A 21,192-nucleotide genomic window follows, 5' to 3' on the forward strand; every position below is an offset into this window, starting at 1 on the left:
CCGTAAAGGTTAAGGCCGTGGCATAGAAAAAACGTAAGCAGTGAGACGTGAGCATCAAGCGAATAGGCCTGTCGCACAGTCGAAAACATAAGGCAATAACATAAACAGTATCAAATCAAACACGCTGATATGACTGTTTACGCTTTTACATGCTGCGACCTTTACCGGCGATAACAAAAACACGATCCGCGGCGCGTCGGCGGCGTCCCCACGCGGTTCGATTTCACTGTTCCGTCGTTCCGTTTTAGCGGACGTTGTTTTAGCGGAATTAGCGAATTGACCGGATTGACGCTAGACGGACGCTCGACGCTAGTAGTACCGAAAACGGAACGGGGCACGTAAACATCGTTTGCCACCGCGTCTCAAATACCTATCATTGCGCGAATGCATCTCGAAAGTCGAAAGTCGATCGCGTAATCAGTCCTTTCGTGGCAATCTACGAGGCACCGGTAAACATGCTGCGAGCAATCAGGCATGTATTTTATCGAAATATTGCCGCATATCTGCGGCATATCGAAGTGTCGACGCGACGCGTCGCGACGTAACACACATAACCTGCGTACATAAGGTTTGCTTCGCGCGATGATCTCCGCCTGTTTCGCACGAAAATCATTGAACACGGAAGTATCGAAGAAAATATTGGTCATGTTGTACGTAAACACAGCCTATAGTCATGTCATTGGAATACGTATACACTCCATTTCGACAAGTTCCGAGAATTTCGCTTCGGAGTTCGTGATCGAACGTGATTCGAATCTCGTACGTAAATATATTTCACGAATATTATACATTTATCATCATTATTTAATACAAGGCTGGCGATCGTGCGACATTGTTTCAAAATTATTCGATATATGTATTAAAGCGCGGTTGAAGGGAATAGTATTATTTATATCTTCGCCTCCGCGTTTCGCCGCTTTCCGAATGCAAAGGTATACGCGTCCGCGGATTTGCAGGTATTTGCAGGCGGGGTTAATAATCCGTGGCTCGATCATAACGATCCCGAGTTGGGACCGTGGCAAAAATGCGGCCACCCCCTCCGCCCCCCCCCTCCCCCTCGCCGCCCCACCCGTCCGAATCCTCGGTGTCGGAACGACGATGTGGCATTAGTAAAAACGCGATATTGTCTGACTCAACAGGTTGTCGCCACCCCCGCAGCTGGCGCCAGCCGAGTTGCCATCCCGCACGCGCCGCGCCAGCTTTGTATTAAATAAACCTGACGCTGGGGTGATCTCTCTCCCTTTTGTCGGACTTGTCGGGCGGGAAGAGTCGTCCACGTATAGCCCATTAGTGACAATATTAAGTAAGTATCTAATTCAGTGTTTTTCTGCCGATCTCCCGCGAATCGGAATTTGGTATTCCGTGAGCGTCCCTCTCGCAATAGTTTCATCAAAAAGACGGACGCCTTCCTTGATTTATGTTAGTCTAAAAAAAAAACTTTTAATTAGAATAGCGAACATCTTAATAAAATAAAATAAAATATTCGCTAAGACGCGAGTGAGTATATAGGAATATTTGTAAGATAGATGATCATTAACGCAGAACCGCAAAAAAAAATTGATTATAACATTTGCACATATAAGAATCTTTTAATACATTTTTTAAAAATGTTTAGATTACTGGAGCAGTCGTCATAATGTAGTGAAAATACGACAGTGGTGCATTTGTCAGATCCTTGGAACTCCTCATTCGTTAGCGTACCTTGCTCATCTTCCTCTTCTTCACGCCAGTCTGGTGAGTTTCATGCATATAAATCTCTTTATTTGTTTTTAATTATCGCGTCCTAAGAGACGCTTCGTCGTTATTGCGCAACAGAACTGAAACAGATCGAAAGATTGAAAAATCAAATAAGAAAAGAATAGGACTTAACTTTGTCTAAATTGTATTATTACCGAAATTTTATTCTTTAAAAATTTTTATTTTATAATTATTGATTTAAATCAAACATTCTTTTCATTCATTTACTTTACTTTAATTATATAAATATAAAATTTGAATATGCCCGATAAAAACCGTTCTCCGAATCTGTACGCTTTTGTTCGTTCTCGATCTCGATCGCAAATATGAGAGCATCATCATTACGAAAGGGACTCGCCATGTGCAATCCACGGTCGACTGACAGTTCGAAAATCCCAATCAGCTGCTCGCCAGATATTCGAGCAAACAAGGGATTCGCTCCGACAATAGAATTGTGCTCGTCTGCGCTACACTCGCGCGTGCTCGGCTGCACATGCGTACATATTTTCCAGAGATGCGTTCTCTCTGGTGCGCATGTGAAACCATGGAAATTTGATATAGCTTCGCCAGGATTTCATGTCACGTCGACACATGTCCTCACGATGTTCGATTTACACAGAAAAAATTCGGTTTTTTAGCGAAATTGGTCTCAATCTATCGACTCAATTCTACGAAAGACTCGAAAAATTATTTGTACTTGTATTACGGCTGGCATTCACAATTCGACGTTACACTTTAAGATCATTTTAGTAAAACTCAAGGCTGATACGGTCATTTCGTTGAAATTAGGTGAAATATGAAAATGATCCATGACCTGATTTAAGAAATTGAATATTAGATCCGACTGTACCGTCTTAAGAAAGTTTAACTTTAGTGTTAGTTATACAACGCGATGAGAAAAATTTCTTTGAATCGCATCTTAAATCACAAATTAAAACATTACATTGCGAAGACAAAAAGCCAATTTTGTATTGCCTTGACAAAGAATAAAAACATTTCAAAAGAATATTTATTTGCAATAAAACAATCTTTTTCTCTATACTTTATGCGTTGCTTGCAAAACAGGAAATAATTTAACCCTTTTTTTTACTTCGTTTTTATTCATTGTCATTTTTTATTTATTACAGAGAAATTGTTTAAAGGTCGAACAACTAATTGGTTTATGAGCTACTTTACGAGAAAGAAGATCAGTGTCAACCCTTTTTCAAAGAATCACAAAAAAGTTCTATTTCATTGTGAAAGTAGCTCTTTTTACGAAGAACATTTTTTAGGATCTCTGTACGCCGCTTTCTGAATACGATTTCTTTATTCTTTTTTACCGCATTCATTTTTAACCCTTTCTCAACGTGCCGATCACAGAGACTATCAGAACCCGTCGTTACGTTTCTTTGCAATAATTTATCCTTCGAAGCACCCTGGCGCGCCTTAACGAGAGTGATCTCGTTTCGTTCTGAAACCGTAAAAAATCTGCGACGACCTTTTCATTTCCCCTATCCATCGAAGTTATTTCCCCCTCCTCCTCCCTCCCACCGCATCGATGATCATTTTCAAACACGCACGGACGGTCTCCTCTTCACGAAATCCAACTCTTGCTGGCTCTCCCCACGTTCCCACGGAATCCTTTTTCCCGAAAATACGCTCGTTCCTCGCTCGCTCTCGTTTTCTCCCTCTTTCATGTGCCGTTCCTCTCGCTTGCTCCTGTACGCACATGTGTGTTACTGAGGGTTGCCTCTATGCCTGGTTAAAGGAATCTGCGTCGCGGTAGAAAAAAAACGACTCGCGCGTGTATTGTCACGGTGAAATCCGTTTTACGGGCAAATCTTGATGGACGTGAAAACGAAACTGGCTCGTTGGGTGGCGGAAGATCTGAAAGTGAAACAACTACGGACGAAAAAACAGCCCTTTTTGGAGTAACGAAATTTCTAAATTCTGTTTCATCTTTCTTGCTATAAACACATTATTTTCAAAAATTATTACAAATTTACGAATATAATTTAAAAAATTTAATCAAAACATTGTTAAAAGTTAATAAATTTAAAATAGTTTTCTTATATAATGCACGAAATTTTCGATATTTTATGAAATAACGCGATGTAAAATTTTTGAGATATCTATTTATTTCGTGATGTAATCTTTTGAAAATTTACAATTTAAATTTGTAAATACTTTCGAATATTTTGAGGTAATAATACATATATATGTTTGTCTCTCTATCTTGATCTCGAGCTTACAATTTTTCAATCCGTTTTCAATTTTGTCATAATGAATTTTTACGTCTACATGAAAACTTTTTGTGTCCATTGTTTTGTCCCCTAATTCATGTATTGTTCCTCTTACTCATAATTATCGGTGTCGCGAACAAAAGAGATAGGAAAATCTCTCCGAAAATTTAAGACGACACTCGTCGGGGTATCCGGCGGTCGGCAAACCCATAAAATCGCCCAACCGGAAGGGGGTGTCTCCGGGTGGGCCGGTGGCGGGGCGCAAGTGCACAGAATCCTGGATAAGGTCCTCGGGGCTCCTCATTCATGAGCGCACTTTGCGCTCCTTCCTCTTCTTCTCGCCAATCTATAGGCAGGATATCCTCGGGACTCTGTTGAATCGTCGACCTATATTCCGCGAGAATGCATCTCCTCCCTTTCCTTCTATCATCGCCGGCTTCATGGGAACGCGAGAGCTTCCTCGCAGCGCGAGATTTTACGTTAAATCATCCCTTGAAGTACGAAGTTTATTTATTGAAATATTTTCACTTTTCGTCGAATATATAACGCGCAAATACAATAATATGCACAATCTAATTTAAAACGAGAATTTGTATAAAAATGAATGAATATGTAAATTTTATACAAGTTTAAAGAAATCATCTAAGAGAATATATTTTACCAAAAAAATATACCTAGAGTATATTGCTTAAACTCCATTAAAAATACATTAAAAATTTATTAATTGCCAAAAGACTTAAAGTTTCTGCTGCTTAGATAAACGAATTTAGTACTAATAATTAGCATAAGTAATATCAAGCTATATTTGTTGAGAAATACATTTATAATCTAAATATAGATTGCGTTTTTATCTGCAGATATTAGAATTAAATGCGAATAAATACAATGCCAATACAAGTTTTATAGTACATTCGGTAAGTTTTAGAATCTCACATAGTCTTTACTCTTCTCTAAAGTAACGACTTGTCAAATTGATCGAACATCAAATCGTCGTTCGATAAAGCTGAACTATGTGGTCGCTAGCGTATTCACAAAAGTGGACGAAACACTTTGGTTCGATGAAGCCGGAAGCAGCCGTCGATGCGGCTCAGTACAACGTATGGGTACCTGTGTTTATCGACAACCTGTCGTTCCGACCTGAGGGCCACGCCGAAGGGCAGTAGCCGCCCTTTTCTCCCTGAAGTTTACGTGAGGCAAACTATCGCGTTACACGTCCGCAAGTGTGTATCCGTATAAAATTAGTATCGTATCAAAGCTTCAATTACGGTATAAAGTTGTGTACTAACTCACGCCGATAGTCTGCCGAGAGAAGTTACAGCGGTAAACCGACGTGAAAACGTCGTGTGTATGTATGTGTGTGTGTGTGTGTGTCTTTTGTTGATGATTGGAGAAATCATGATTATCAATCACAAAAAGTGGCATTCGCAAGTGTGATGCAATATCGACGATTTAAGCGTAGAGAGTTTCGCAATAGGATTTGCGTATTGTAAGTTTACGATACATAATTCTTGCGAGTGTCGAATTATTAATGCACTCGAACGTAGATGTGCAAAGTGAGAGCGAGGTGCCAGATACACGCGAGAATGAATATGTGAATCTGAAATAAAATATAAATTACCTTTACTGTGCACTTGATCGCTGTGCGCTAACTGAGTATCAAATATTCATTTACTCAAGCCAGATAGGTAAATTCTACGCGATCTGGATAAATCGCGCGCTTCCGCTCTTTATTTCATTTAACCATGTATTTCTCCGCGGTAAACGATTTCTTTATTGCACGTTTACGTTCTCGCCGGATCAGATATAATTTCGATAACGTCGTTATCACATCGAACGATCCGACAGCCGCGCGAATCGACGCGTAGGTCGACAGCTCGTAACGGGCTATCGACAACCTGTCGTTCTGGGGGCCCCGGGACTTGGTTAAAGGGCCGAGGAAGAGTCGCCCGTCTCTCACGAACAGGCCCTTACGGAAGGCACCTCCTCCTCCCCAGAGAAAGTTATGTTAAGAAGCCCGTCCAACTCGCTCACACGCGCGCTATGTGCCTCTGTGTGACGACCGACCTTTTTGTCACTGCTCTCTGCGGTTCTGGTCGCGTGCCGGAATCTCTCTCTCTCTCTCTCTCTCTCTCTCTCTCTCTCTTTGTTCTCTCTCTCCTTCTCTCTCTCGTCGGGATGGGCCCAACCTGCGCATACGAGGGTCAATCGAGGATTAACCTGGTTACCCCCAGGCTGATACAGGAAGTGACCGGCGGACGAGGCCGCAGGTGCCCTCCCGTTTTTCCGTGAAATAGGGACACCACGTGTTATTGAATGAATTGTCCCGCGGTGGCACATTTTTTTATGGCGCACACGATTTGATGATCGTGCGGACACATTTGTTACGAATGAAATTGGAACATAACACGTGCGCGCCATTTATCTCTCTGGTTCATAGCTTGCGGCGAATTTATTGGGATTAAAAAGAATTTTATATTTATATAGGTAACGGAAGGTGTTGTACTATGTTATATATATATTTATAATAAGATTGCTGAGAAATCGAGCATTGAGTGAATTTTAATTAAAACTTACAAATGAATATATTTTCGTTTACTTTCGCATATGAGTTTTCGAAATAGTCGCAATGTTGCAAATTTCGTCGAAATTCAGTTATGCTTTGAATTTCTACGAAGAGAGATGGGTACGAGTAAAATTTCGCGATCGCGATTTTCTATTTATTCGTCGCAACACCCCGCGGCATAAAATATTCCGGAACGAAATACGCACGTATTTTCCAATATTTCTATTCAGATTCACATCCAATCTTTTTTTATATATTGCCAAATATATATAAAATATGAGATACGCATTTTGCGCCAAAACATTTTTTTTTCTTATTTAATATATTGAAATATCAAACATTACAAGCATTATGTTTTTAGAATATAATGCCTTTTATCTTCGTGTTCTTTCGCTAATATAATTTCTGCACGTACAATTCTCGCTTTTTTTACTACAAACAAGTATGAATTTTATTCTTATTTATGTTAAATATTTATGTTAAATATATTTTTAAATTTTGCGATATCGTTAATATCATATCCATTTGCTCCGTTCTTTATTTTATTTTGAAAAGTATTAAGAAATGTATGCGTCGTCGACGTAATTGAATCTAATCAAATCCGAAATTCTGATAAGTACAATTAAATGTTTAATCTGATAAATTTTTTTTGGTAAATTACATTCCAAAAAAGATGCCCAGGGGTGTGGAGCGACTTTCGCGTCGTATGAAATCCATCGCCGGTATCTAAATTGCCAGTATAATTTACGAGACAACGATCGCTTGGCCGTGAGCGCGTCTCATTAAGCACTTCTCCGGTAATTATTACTCAGAACCTCATACCGTTTTCTTTCGCGAAGAGAGAAGGATTCCTAATATCACATTTGTGCGCAATATATTAAACGGGTTCTAAAAAATCGGTGGAAATTATTACTTAAATACCGTCTCTTGATGATTTTTTTCCCGTCGAATGTTTTTCCATGCGTCATAAAAATCTTTTATTTCCGTGCAACATAAAAGCGCTGCTCCCCTGCTGTTTTCCGTTCTCGTATGTCACGCGGTGAGAATCTGCTGCTACGTTGTTACTTTCGACATAAAGTTTACAAGGGGTTGGAGTAAAATCAGCCTTTATTGGCTTTGCGTTGCGTTTGCCGGAAGTACCGGGCAGTAAAGCAATTAAATCCGAGTTTCACCCCCATTCTCGTTCTTTTGCGGCTTTGTCTCCTCACGGCGGCTGCAATTTCGAGCTTTAAACGAAAAATAGTAGAAGATCGTAAACCAACCGATACTTTTTTTTAATATCTTTTTTTTTATTAAAGACTAGTGATATGAGTTTGGAGAGTTTCTACAGCAATAATATAACATTTTAATTTTCTGTTGGCACAATTTATATATTACAATCGTTCTGTAACAATATAATATTTTAGATTCTTACGCAAATAGAAACTGTTACAGAGAATGAGTCGAACTTACTCGATGATACGTAAAATAGTGACGAAATAATGACAAACGTACGCGTTTATTATTCAACTAGTAAGCGCAGTATCAAGTTTAGGTTGAGTTAAAGTAAGATATGATAATTGAGATTTTATAATATCTCATTTCTATGCGATCGCGGGGCATGTTAATCAATCTTGGCCGAATTAGATCGTGCAACGGCGTACAGTAATTTATTTTCATCCCAGACGCGCGTCTTCCCGTCTCTGCCGGGAAACGTTACGCTAACAAACATTAATTTGCGCCTCACGGTCGATGTATCGAATTATTGCGGGCTTTCGAGAGGTCTGGCCCTTCCCGCGTCGCTTAGGCCAATCGTGAATCAAATCGCATTAGCCTCGCAGATGCATATTCATGGGAAACGTATGGCGGATTACGCAGGTTCCGTTGCACCCCGCCTGCCAAGCGGCGATGGGGTGTTTTGCATTCCCCCCGCTCTCGGAAAAGGGGTCCCGCGTCATATTTATCGAAGTAAAACGACGCGGTTAGACGGAATTGGTCTTCCCTCCTTTACATTCTCTCCTCCATTACTTTCTCCCTCTCCGTCTTGTTCCCTTTTGATTTCGGGAACGGCCCTCGTCGAACGTTCCAACGGATAAAATTTGATCGATTTACAAGGCTCCGTGGTACGTGAGGAGATAACGAGCCCTTTCATTTCTCAGCGAGAAAAATTATCGGACGATAGTGAACGTAACTTTGATCAAATAAAGAGCAATAAATCACTGAAAGCATTATTTTAATTGTGCAAACATTTTATTTTGAGTTTTATTTATGGAGCTATACGAGTAAAATAATCAAATTAATAAGCCTCGTATAAAAATATGTCTGTTTAATAATTGATGAATACACACAATTCACACACAAGTCTCACACGTTAATATTGATCAAGATTTTTTTATATTAGTTTATAGTGAATGTTACATTAAACTATTAGGATGTAAAAAATTGAAGTTTATTTGATTGATAGAATTATATCAAAGTAAAGTTTGGAGTATAATTTTAAAGAGACGGCTCGGTCTCACGGCCCGTAAACGGGCGCGCATACTTGAGACACTACCGCGTCTCTTGATAGTAAAATTTTTCATAAGCAAACAAATTGCTCAATAAATTTTTCGACAATATTCCTTGACTAATCGTATTCCGTAAATATATACTTATATCTGCAATAAAATTTACTCGATTGCACCTGATGATCCATGATAAATTGAAGCCGAGTCATCGCCGTGGATATTCTACGAACTTGGGTGGGGAGGGGAGGAAGGGAAAAAAGGTTGCATGATTATCCGAAGTTCATCGGTCCTCTTCACGAACTCGTGAGCCCGCTAAGCCACGCATTAGAAACATCCGGACGGAGTTATTCAGGTCGCGCGACTCGTTTTCTCCTTCCTCGGGCTTCTCTTCAGCTCGTGCGAGCACACAGACGCAGAGTGTGTCCTGTCTGATCGCGAATGCTCCCGGAGGATTATGGGACGCCGGAATGACGAGGCCGGCAGTCCTCCAGATCTTTTTCTCCCTCTGTTCTCTCTCCTCCTTACAGGTTCTTCCGTCGGTTACGCGGACATTGTGTCATCTAAAGGATTAAGCTTGGCCCATCTGGAAGCCACGAGGGTCGCCACGAATGCATCGCGAATCGTGCGACATTTTATGAGAGATTTTAATAACGTCAGATCTCTTTTTTATAAAGAAAATAACAAAAATGGGAAAACGTACTTCTAGTTACGGCGAGATGCGAGACAACTCTTAACACACTTTATCTGCCCAATCAATTAATTTTATCTCTTCGTCTTATTATGATAAAATTATAATTATTATAAGCATATAATATATTGAGTGATATTAAAAAGAACTATATCTTTTATTAGTCAGTGTGTTATGCACTTTTTATGTTGTTATTTAGCTATTTATGTCTTGAAATTTTATACTTGGACATTAATTTTTTTATTGACGTTTTAAAAAATTTTGGAAGCGCCAGTCATCAACGACTACGAGAACTCTATTGAAAAGTCAGTCTCTGTTCACCATTGAAGGTGTAACAAAAGATATTCAGCCATTTCGGGATATACAACCACAAGAAAGCGTGACGTTAAATATCTGACAGAGAAGCTGTGAGAATGTATTCTGAGATTCTTACGCTCGAAAGCATTCCCTCATTCGTCACACGGTGTGGAAATTGAAATCTAGGAAAGAGTTCAACTAGTCTTGATGTTCGTGGTGATGACGCTAGAGAACGAACGGGGGGAGGGGAGACGCGGTGAAAAGGCATACAGAAGAAACGCGCGGAGGCACGAGGAACGAAACCCCGACCAGCGACAATCTCCCTCGGGATGCTAATGAATCTCGCCCTTAATGAATCCATTCCGAGGCCGTGTGGAGATCTCGAGATAACGTTGATGGATACTCTCACGCGCGACTTCTTCCAGAGAGAGACGGCGACGACGACGATGGGAATTGTGCCGTCCACGGGACTTCCTCCCGGGAAATTTTACCGCGACGAACGAGAGCTATCTTCGAATATTAGGAATTGTTAAGCCAAACTGAAATAAATTTAAAAAAATTGATGAAACTTGTAAGTACAACTGTCACTTTTGGTCGGCGGGATTTTACTGATGGTCCAAGCCCCTCGACGTGAATGCAGCCTTACGTGCGTGCGTGCGTGTGTGCGTGCAACCCGTCGGGAAAGAATAATATCGGCGCCTTTCGTCGTGGGGATCGGGTATCGGGAATTTTTCTTTAATTTAGTCGCGTCGGCCGTCCGAATAAATCGTCAAGTATAGCCGGGAGTTAAACGAGATTAATAGGATTATAGAGAAGCTGTTGGAGAATTTACAGAGCGAGACGAATAATGTGTGCACGGTTTTAATCATATCGTGTTGTCGATGTAGTTAGAAAGAGGGAGAAACAAATTACGAAGAGAAAATGCTAAAACATATTACATTTAAGTTAAAAAATTGTACATATATATTTATAATTTCAATGGTAATTGCAGAACACGATAAACGATAGTTTTTTATCGCACTGGATAACTGAAAAATTGAGGAAGTTGAAAGATATCGCTTCCCCAAACTACTGAATAACCGATAAATAAATAACACCGCAGCCTTGAGTAAACGTGCAAGAAGCACGTTGCGTCAACATTTCATTCCCGAAATCGGCGCGATTCCTTCGCGTGAGACTAATTGCGCGATCATCGGGAATGTCTGCGAAACAATCGTACGAAGACGAACGTGTAGGGAGGAGACGAGGAGTGAAGGACAGATAGAGCCGCGGCGAAGGAGCACAGCGTCTCCTGCGAGCTCTCGGCCACGTTGCTCGCCGGTCTCTGTTATTTGCCGAGCGATCATCGGGCGAAGTTTCGCGGAGGTAGCTCGAGTGCCGGCTACGAGATTGCTAGCCGTCCGCGCCGCGCGGCGTAATTACCAAAAATCAAGCAAGAAGACCGAAAAGCCATCAGCGGCTACGGCCGGCGCGTTTCTGCAATTTTGGCGCGGGGCCATTGACACGCGCTCGCGCGCTCACTGAAACTAATACGATGCCAAGTATATACCGCATCGCCCGAGAGGGTGGAAGGGACGGGGGAGGGACATGAAATGAAGAAACGAGAAAGGGACGTCTACGCGACGATGTCGTTAGGCTTTATGATGCATGCTTCCTCCGTATGGTTGATGGCCGCATCGCGTATGTAAAGTAGACATGCTTGATGTGACCTTATTGTTCTGCGTGTGTCTCAATTAACGTTAATTTTTATGATGACATGCGAACAGTCGACAATTAATAATGAGGGATCTTTCGTCCACCTACTTTTTTTCTAGATCTTTTTTAAATATTTTTTTCGTAGTGTTTAATTTTTAATCAGTTTAACAAAAAATTCAGAGAAATTGCGTTGATTATTACGTTAATTAATACATATGTTATATTATTTATTCATCTTACGTATAAATGAAAGCTAAGGGACAAAGTATAAATTCTCTAAAATTGGAGAGACTCGATATATTTTAAAGAATTAAGGACAACTGAAGAAAAGAAAAGTCGAGCTAAACGTTGGACAAGTTATATTCGATCGACACTTTTAATTTAGAAAAAATTTTCGACTTGAAAACTATAATATTACATGAAATTGTTTTTATGGCATGGCATTTATAGTTTTCTTTTTAAATCGAATCTTTAAGTTGCATTTAAACAGCGAAAATACATCACTCAATGCGACACGTAAGCGTAATTGAATGCAGTCGGGCTGGGAGAAACCGAGAAAAAAGAAGAAGCATCGAAAATTCGAAAAGGAAGAAGAAAGACAGGTAAAAACGTTGGTGTACAATATGTCGAAGCGGGGAGGAGAGCGTCAACCTTCAAAATGCTTTCGGCTTAGCCTTTTGCCATCTCTCCTGGGCCTTCGGATCTATCCCTCTCTTTCTTCCTCTCTATCTCTCCGTTTTCCTCAGGCGAATTTTCTAACGTTACCACCCGCTGCGTTTTTTTCTTCCCTCACGGACAATGCTCGTCCAACCGTTCGCAGTGACAATCGCACGGAAATCGTGACGGTTTTAGTGTCGCTCGAGATCTATCCATGCCAAATGCGTACCGGCTGCGCCGTAGCCGGCAATGTGTTTCTTTATCTGTCTTTTTGCATCTCACGCCGCGCGCCGGTCGTCGCGTCGCGTCGCCCCGCGTGAAAACGTACGTACGAATTTTCTCGCGATATTTCACCCACGCGCGGACACTTCCCATGGAGCCCGGATCGTTCTGCTTGGAGATAAGATTTTGAGGAATGGGTATTCTTTCTCGGAGCCCCCGGTCAGCAGTCTGGGTAGTTTATTTCTCACGCCACTCGGCTGGCGACCCACTTTTCAAATTTGGGAACTTTGCGCATCCGTGACTTTGCACAAGCGCGCGCTGTATGCATTCCATACACCTTTAATATTCACCGGATTTGAATCGTAAAGCGATATTTTTCTCCCTGTGTGAAATATGGAGGAATTTGTATAAAAAGATTCGTATGAAATATATGCGCTGTATGAAAATATCTTGGACAACTCTGTCAAAATGACAGAGCGAATGCTTCTGTGCAATTCTCACAATTATACTTTTTTATCTACTATTACTTGCGGGAAGAGAGATGTGAAAGATTGACGATATACGTATCGTACAAACACTATTGGCGATACACGTGCAACAAAACCCTATGTATTTCCAATGCTTACATGTCGGCGTGTAACAAACGAAAGAAACTGCTATTCATCGAGTTTTCGGAATCGCGACACTCGCAACGCGTCGACAGGAAATTTTGTTCAGCATTCATAAATATTAATCCATTTCAGAATAATTTTCGCTAGACCTTTTCGCCACGCGTGTTTCCCACATTGAGGTTGAGACACCGTTACAGAAAACTACGTTTGGAACTTAAGCGACAGGATGGGGTGAAAGAGAGAGGGAGTTGAAAACAAATCCTGGGTTCTTGGCTCTCCTGGGACAGCATCCCTTTCCCTTATTCAGGTATATATATATACATATATATGTGTGTATGTCGCGACGCCTCTCGGACTCTCTGTCCCTTCCTCCATATTCCTCCTTTCTCCGTTTCGCGTTCTCTTTATTCCTTCCTTTCTCTCCTGATATGCCGTACGTAAATGGCGGCGAGTGACGGCTCGTCGGGAATAACGTAAATAATTCCGACTTGAACGCGAGGTACCACCGACGCGAACGGCGACGTACGACCGACGCTCGAGAATTTATTCCGCGCTTTCTACGTGAGAATCGTGAGACGCGAGCTGCCGCGACGTTTGACGAAACGAGTCTCATTGTTTCCATAATGAAGCAGCCGATTTCTCCCGTCGCCGTTTGTCCCGCAATGTGATACGACGCGATGATCGTCTATATCGCAAAATTTCGCGCCAATAATATCGTCACGATTACGAGAATCAATATAATATTTGAGAAAGAACAGAAATTCGCAGAGTATTTGCATGTTTTGTAAAATTTTCAAACAACTTGACAGAATATCCCAAAATTATGACATTTTTATTTAGGTTTTTTTTTGTGAAATTATATCTACGTGAAAAATTAAATATTTCGGGAACTCGTCCTATTAAAAAAATTAGTTAGAATCTCCTTACGATGTGACTCGCAAGCGAAGAGACTGCGAATAATATTTGTAGCTTCGCAACGTATATTTCTTCTTTTGTCGCGAAGTGCCGACCTTATCGCAGGAGTTCTCTGACGAATGGTTCTAATTAATCCGATTAATTTACCGTAGCGGCACCGCATGCGCCCTGTACCTAAGCGCGCCGCTTATCTCCGCGTCATAACCAGGCTTCCTAATTTAATAACATCATCCGCCGCGACGTATTACGATTATGAGGTTTAATCCTCATCGTTGGCCAAAGCGTAACAGCGACTAAAGTCCAGCGCAATAAAAATAAATCAGGCGCAAGTCTCCCACCGAGATTTGGAAAATCCTGCCCATTACCGAGCGGTGGTCGCTGCAGCTAATCGCGACTTCGGGAAATTTCCTCCGCAAATGTGGGGAAAATCACGGCGCGGAGTAAAAGCAGACGGAAAACGCATGCGAAAAAGAGAAACGCAGAAAAGGAGGAGACGTGAGGCAGGGTGCAAGCTGCACGTGTTCGCAAAATGTCCTCGCTAAGGCTGACGGCAGTTCCCTATACACACAATGCCCTTTACGGCCGTGTCGGGGAGGGTAGGGAGGAAGGGGGGGTGGGTGGAAGAGAACGCGCGAGGACGTCATTTTTCTCATCCCCGACGAGCCTTGCGCGCAGAAATATGCTCGCATGGTTGCAATTAGTCGAGCGCCGGACAAAAAGGAGAACGTCGAGCGTTCGCCGCCAGGAAGTAGTTGTTAATCTTCGTATGTCGTAATGGCGGACGAAGTAATGTCTCTCCTTATGAAAAGTGTATCTCGGCGCACTTAGCCATGAGTATGAGAAAAAAACAACCTTCGAGCGGATTTTCCCTTTAACGCGCAAAACGGATTTACCCTTAGGTGTTTATGTACTCTTGGGCTATACGTGCAGCATATACAATGCGACATTAATTACACACTTTTAACGGTCTATCCATAATTTAATATAGTATCAATGCAAATCTCTCGATTAACTTCTTGATTCGTGTCAACTTGAAATGATTCAGCATTACAATTAAAAGATTGTCAACAAAATTATTTGCTTAAATTATTTTAAGAAATTATGCACAATTATAATTTTGTAACTGTTACTAAACAGAATACAACTATTATTAAATAATTATTTAAATATATTTTAAATTTAAATTTCTACTGTTAAGAAAATCCGAATTTTATTGCTATGCGATTTCTGAAAGATCACGTTTCTTTGCATGCAAAAAATCTGGAAAGAGCTTTAATCTTTCAGAGCTCTACTCTAATCCTAGGCGGCCTGAACAAACAATATCAAGTCCTGTCAAAGATGACTAATGATGCGAAGGTATCCTTTAAATGTAGCAGAAACTCGAACAAGAAAATTAGAAAAACTCGCAGTGAGACGAATGTCTGAAAATTAATGATTATTATTCACGATATTTTAAATGACAACAGCTAACACATTTTCAATCTGTCATTCTAAAACATAATTTATCTATAATATTAATTATATGTTAACAAAAAAGGAATGGTCCAAAAGCAATTTTTTTTCTTTTTCAAATTGTAACACACAAAAACTTCGCGAGATACTGAAGAGCGATTCTGAAGTTTTTGAAACAATTTTGAATGTAATATTTTTGCAATTCATATTTATGTCGCTGTAATGAGCATGAAAATTTTTCATTCTTATTTATTTATTTTCAATGTATTTACAATATCTTCTACGGATCGGAGACGAGCTGCGCACAATTTCGCCAGACTCAACGATCTTCAACTCGCAAGCTCCGCAAGCCGAGTTACCCGACGTAGGAAGAGTCCAGGGATCTGAAGGTGGTGGTGGCCGAAGTGTGTGGCTATCGATCACCAAGTCCACCCCTGTGGGCGATGGTCTCTTCCTCGCTTACTCCCCCGTTTTCTCTCGCCCTTCTCTCCCCTCCTTCCCAACCTCATCCACAACCTGCTCTTATCCTCATCCCCTCGAGTTACACCGAATTTACCTAACGTAGGCGCGATGGCCTAGCTCTCTCCCTCGTCTCTTCTCCTCCTCCCTTCCCTATCTCTCCCTCGCGTCCACGGTATGCCCTTCTCTGTCTTCCGCATCGGTTCTCTCCCCCTGCCTTGATGCCAACGTCTCCATAGCCCTGGACCCTTTGAGAGCCATCCTCGAGGAGGCCTAGAGAGGTTAGATCGGGAGGGAACGAGAATGGTGAGAGGGGTACGGGTGAGGAAAGGAGAAAGAGAGACAGCTTGTTATGGACGTGATGGACCCTTCGCTCGTCGTTGCTCTAAGCGAGCGAGGAAGGGCGAGGGAGGGAAGCTTTTAGAGCTTGGAATATTCACGAGACCGAGGCTTGGACAAGCGAAACACGTCTCTCCTATACGCGCCACCGATATCCCGCTTCTTTCAATGTCGGCGCCACGGAATCAAATCGAGAGGGTCAAGATCGGCTAAGTTGATTCCTGACATCTTTGAAGCACGTGTTGATGTTTTTTTTTCTTCTCTATAAAATCGCAATAATCACAAATAAGCGTATGTGAAGTTAGTTATCTTAACATTAAAATTTCATAATTCTGATTAAAGTTCCCGTTTCATTTTGAAGAAGCAAAGAGTTCCCTGTAGTTTATAACAAGAGTTTTGTTAAATAATGATTTTTAATTAAACAATTTAAATTAACATTTTTATTAAGAACTCTTGTTATGAACTATAGGAAACTCTTCGCCTCTTTAAAATGAAGCGGGAACTCTAATCAAAACTATGGAATTTTATTGTGGGGGTGCTAACTTCACACACCCCTTTTCACAAAAAATCGAAATTATTCTGTATTCCTTTCAGATGTATATGCTTAATTAAATTAATCCGGTCGTTTTTTACTCTTTCGTTAAAACGAAAAGTTTTTCCACGAGGAAAATGCGAAATTCTCGTTAGATCTTCAGAATTTCTCGTATTTACTCGGATGTGCCAATTTTCGAGACGAATCTGCGCGTTGGCGTAAACCCGGCTGTCTTTTGATTTCGTATTCAGGGAACGTGGTAGTGGCGAGTCGCGTCTACCTCCAGGACACAGCTCCAGGAGGAAGGACTTCCCTGGCAATCAACGGCGGTCCGCAGGACTGTTTGCCTTCGCGCGTGATTGGCGCCTTGCTTTGCCGCTCCTGTTTGGTCCACCGTTAAGGTTCCTTCGCGTCTACACGTTTATTGACATTTTCCGTCGACAACGCGTAGAACTTACAGGTTCACTACAGGTTGACTTAAACATAAAAATTAAAAAAATATATGTATGTTATAGTAAAAAAGGAGATATATTTACATTTACCAATATCATTATTTCAGTAATTAGCAAACTAAAAATTAGATTAATAATTGACAAATATTAAATGCATAATGTATACAAAACCATTAAATATTTAAGTAAATTAAATGACGTATTTTTTGCGTTGTGATATTTTACAAAAAATCAGAAAGAGTAAAATAGAAATTATTAAATATATATATAAACTTTTGTTGCTAGTTAGTTAGACAAATAAATAAAGTGCATTAAATTAAGAATGTTGGGTTGAGAAATTATTAATTTATTATAGTAAAACGTGTGCGATATTCGAAACATTTTGATCGATTACGTATCTCGAATACTAAATCATACTGACATCAATCCTTGTATCTGAACCGGAGAATCTTTTGTATTTAAATTACTGCGTATAACAACCACACATATGTTTAAAGCTGCGTGCACATACGCGAGTATCACAAATATTTCTCCGTGGGGAGATTTGGTTGTCTGGTATGCATACAATTCTCACGTAAGACTCGCTATTAACAGCGCGTTGTCTCTCAGATGCGTACGACTCAGGCTTGCTACCGGGTGCACTAAACAAAAGCACATACGATAACAATCCCGCAACACGATCGCGACGTATGTGCGCGCAGCTTTAAAGGAGCCGGTCGCGCGACACGTGTAGCGCCGTACAAATCGTGCACGGCCGAAGAAAGTGGCCGCCATGTGTTCCCTGCAGAATTTATAGAGCTCCTTTGGAACTAGCTGTAGCCATCCACAGCGTGCGAGAATTTTCCGAAGCTATATACCATTCCACGCGCGTGTGCGGTCCTCCGTGCGTGTGTGACGTTTGCGCGCGCGCGCGCACTCACGCACGTGTGCACGTACGTGTACGCGCGATATGAGGTCCTGTAGGAATTCACCGGGGGACGTAAATTCTCCCGCGTTCTCTCTCTCTTCCTCTTTCTCTCTCGCCCCCGACCCTTCTTCCTCTTCCTCCTCCTCCTCTCCCTCTTCTCTCCATCGCTCTGTCTCTCTGTCGCATACCCTCCTACGCTCGTAGCTACCCTTCGGGTGGACTTTAGAGTCCACCCCCTTATAGCCGGCCGCTCGACGCTCGAGCCGCCCCATCTCCCTGGCCATCGTTGCTGCCGCCTCCAGCGACAACATTCTGCAGTCCGGCGAGGGTGACCACCCCTACGGAGAGCCGACCACCGCAGTGATGCTCAAGTGCTCAAACTCTCGACGAGAGACGAAACTGCGAACCTTGATCGTCTTAGACTAAACTTCTCAACTTGTTCATGTAAACTTACAAATGTTAGTTAATGTAGAATCATTAAGATATAGTATAGATCGATAAGATATAGACTGCATTAAAGATCATAAAAGATTTAAGAATTTAAGAAACATGAAAACAAAGATATGCAACATATAAAAAGTAATATCTAATGTAAAGTAATTGAAATATGTTGTATGTTATATTAAATAAGTAAATATTTAAGGTCTCTCTATATTTACTCGTATTTCTTCTACTAAAAAAACCCAGCCGAAATCAGACATGATACAATATAATGAATAGATTTTGGGAGTCAGTTCAATATTTCTAAGACCATATTTGTAAACGTACAGATAAAGTTCGTCTTGTTAATATGTTGCTTGAATGTTCTGTTTTTCTTCATTTGTGCACGTATTAATTAAATAATTTTCGAGTCTTATTCAGTTGAGTACTAAATCAGGAGAAACTGATGGATAAGCAGTTTAATTTATATGTTATATAAAATAAGATTCACATAATTGCTATAAATATGGCTTAAATCTTTTAGATCTTCAAGCATTCTTTTCTTGGATGTTTTCTGAATTTTTGCGTATTTCTATTATAAGTCATTTCCAAGATTGAAGTAGAATAGGGTATCGCGAGCTGATAGGTCGATGCACCAGAAAGAGCCGGCGGCGATATTGATAAAAGCTACGTCGCTTAACCGGGTTCATTCCGCGCGCTCGCAGATTCCGCTCACGTACGCGCGGAGAACATCCTGAGCCCAGTAAGTGGCGTATGGAGATATCCAGAGGGGTTCGGATAGCTCGGATGGTTCGCAAGGGTGCCAGCAGGATGGCGGTGGTGCCTGGGAGAGGAGAGGGAAACAGGTGGACGGATGTGGGGGCGGGAGGGGGGAGGGGGAAGGGGACAGGAAAGACGCGAGGGCGAGGACGACCAGCAAGGACGAGAGGTGTAGGAAACGGAGAGGAATGGCGCGCACACGGGATAAAGGCAAGGGGTGAGCGAGAAAGGGGGACGGGGGTGGAGACGGCATCGAGAAATGCGGACTTGGGAGACCGTTCTCTGGACTCTCCGTCCCATGCGCCTCTCCGCGTCACCGTCTCTCCCTCGCCGTGCCATTCCCTCTCGCACCCTGTATTCAAACTACTACGTCAATACTACGCGCTGGATTCGGGTGTCCTGATGCGTGGAAAAAGGGTCGAAGATTGTCGCGCGAGGTGGACGGAAGAAACACCGGTCGTAAAGCTTTCAGAGCTTCGGACGGTTGTTTTAGGGATAGAGTCAATATAGTAAACGTAGTTGACCCTGTAGAAGTTGCTGATTGACATATTTGACCCATATTCCGATCGTTCGTTTTATACTAAACGGACTTATTCGGCTTTTACTAGTTGAAATGCGCAAGAGAGAAGAAAATTTCGCGGCTACGCTTTAGCATTAACTGTCTCAGTATTGTTGTAAAATTAGTGTAAATTTTCATCAACGCATCAAGCTCCCTCAATTAATCATTTAGCGATATGATTTAATATTTCATATTGCGTCTCACAAGACATGATCTTCCACCACATATGACGACGGAAGAAGTATTTGCATCGACGGCTCAGGACAATAAATGACTCTCGACAAATAATGACAAGCGGCGATCTTACGCGACCTCGTGAAAGATTCACTGCCGTGAAAGATTCATCCCGATGGGAAGCAGTGCTAGCGCCACAGAGTTGTCGCTACCAGTCAGAGTAGGGATTGGCATACTGACACAGTAACGTCCTGTATTATTAACCAACGAGAGAAAGAGAGAGAGAGAGAGAGAGAGAGAGAGAGAGAGAGAGAGAGAGCGCGCGCTCAAGGACGCGGTCAGATCGCGCGTAGAATCAGCTCGGAGCAAAAATTAGTCTGCTGTCGCTCGAGCGTGGAATTAGATCCGCGATTCGCGATCGGACTCGGCCTTCAGGCCAAATGGGCGTTTCCTTACGAGAATCGAATCGCCAAAATCGTGCAGAGCATCGTGGACCGAAATCTCGGCTCAACTTGAGATTTACAGCACGATATTATTTTGTGAAATAAAAACGCCACGAAGAAGTTGATAAGTGTTAGTAATTTTGTGTGAGGGGAGCAATATTTCGTTTAAAATCGAATTGTATTTCGAGTCGATTGTCTAAATAAATTCCGAGAAACTATAATATTTTTCGAAGGACAAGTTTAATGTTTGTCACACAGCCTTACTTTTGTACTTCCTCGTCGCTTCTTCAGATATTTCAAGAAATCTCATTTTGCAATATTCAAAGTGTATACAAATTATAAAGCCTAAAAACCCGCAAACATCGTTGATTGTTAGGAATAATGCGAGAAGAAAAGAACGTCGATTTTAAGTACTTGAAATTGTCGAAGTTCAGAGCGAAGATAAATATTTGTGTTATTCTTTTTTCATAGGAATTTTTCCGTATCGCTACTTGTGGCATCAATTTGTGATGGAGGACGAGAGAAGCGTTCAATTGAGACGGAGTTGTTACGTAAAGAAGTACAGCTGTTGCTTTGGTTCTT

The 21,192-nt window shown here is 41.5% G+C and overlaps 1 protein-coding gene across 5 annotated transcripts in view; it reads left to right on the forward strand.

The window, feature by feature from the left end:
- Positions 1–320: 320 nt before the first annotated feature.
- LOC105450779 overlaps positions 321–21,192 on the forward strand; it is a 129,168-nt gene continuing 108,296 nt past the window's right edge. For 3 of the 5 annotated variants that reach the window (XM_011690784.1, XM_011690783.1, XM_011690785.1), the window contains exons 1-3: positions 321–472; positions 1,140–1,303; positions 1,616–1,734. In XM_011690784.1, coding sequence (XP_011689086.1) covers positions 456–472; positions 1,140–1,303; positions 1,616–1,734 — 300 coding nt within the window. In that variant the 5' untranslated portion in view covers positions 321–455. Of the gene's footprint in view, positions 760–1,139; positions 1,304–1,615; positions 1,735–21,192 lie in introns of all 5 variants that reach the window. The other 2 variants (XR_974496.1, XR_974497.1) reach the window with 2 other exon arrangements.

The sequence above is a fragment of the Wasmannia auropunctata genome, unplaced genomic scaffold (genome assembly GCF_000956235.1).
Source record: "Wasmannia auropunctata unplaced genomic scaffold, wasmannia.A_1.0 LD336055.1, whole genome shotgun sequence".
Lineage (NCBI taxonomy): Eukaryota > Metazoa > Arthropoda > Insecta > Hymenoptera > Formicidae > Wasmannia > Wasmannia auropunctata.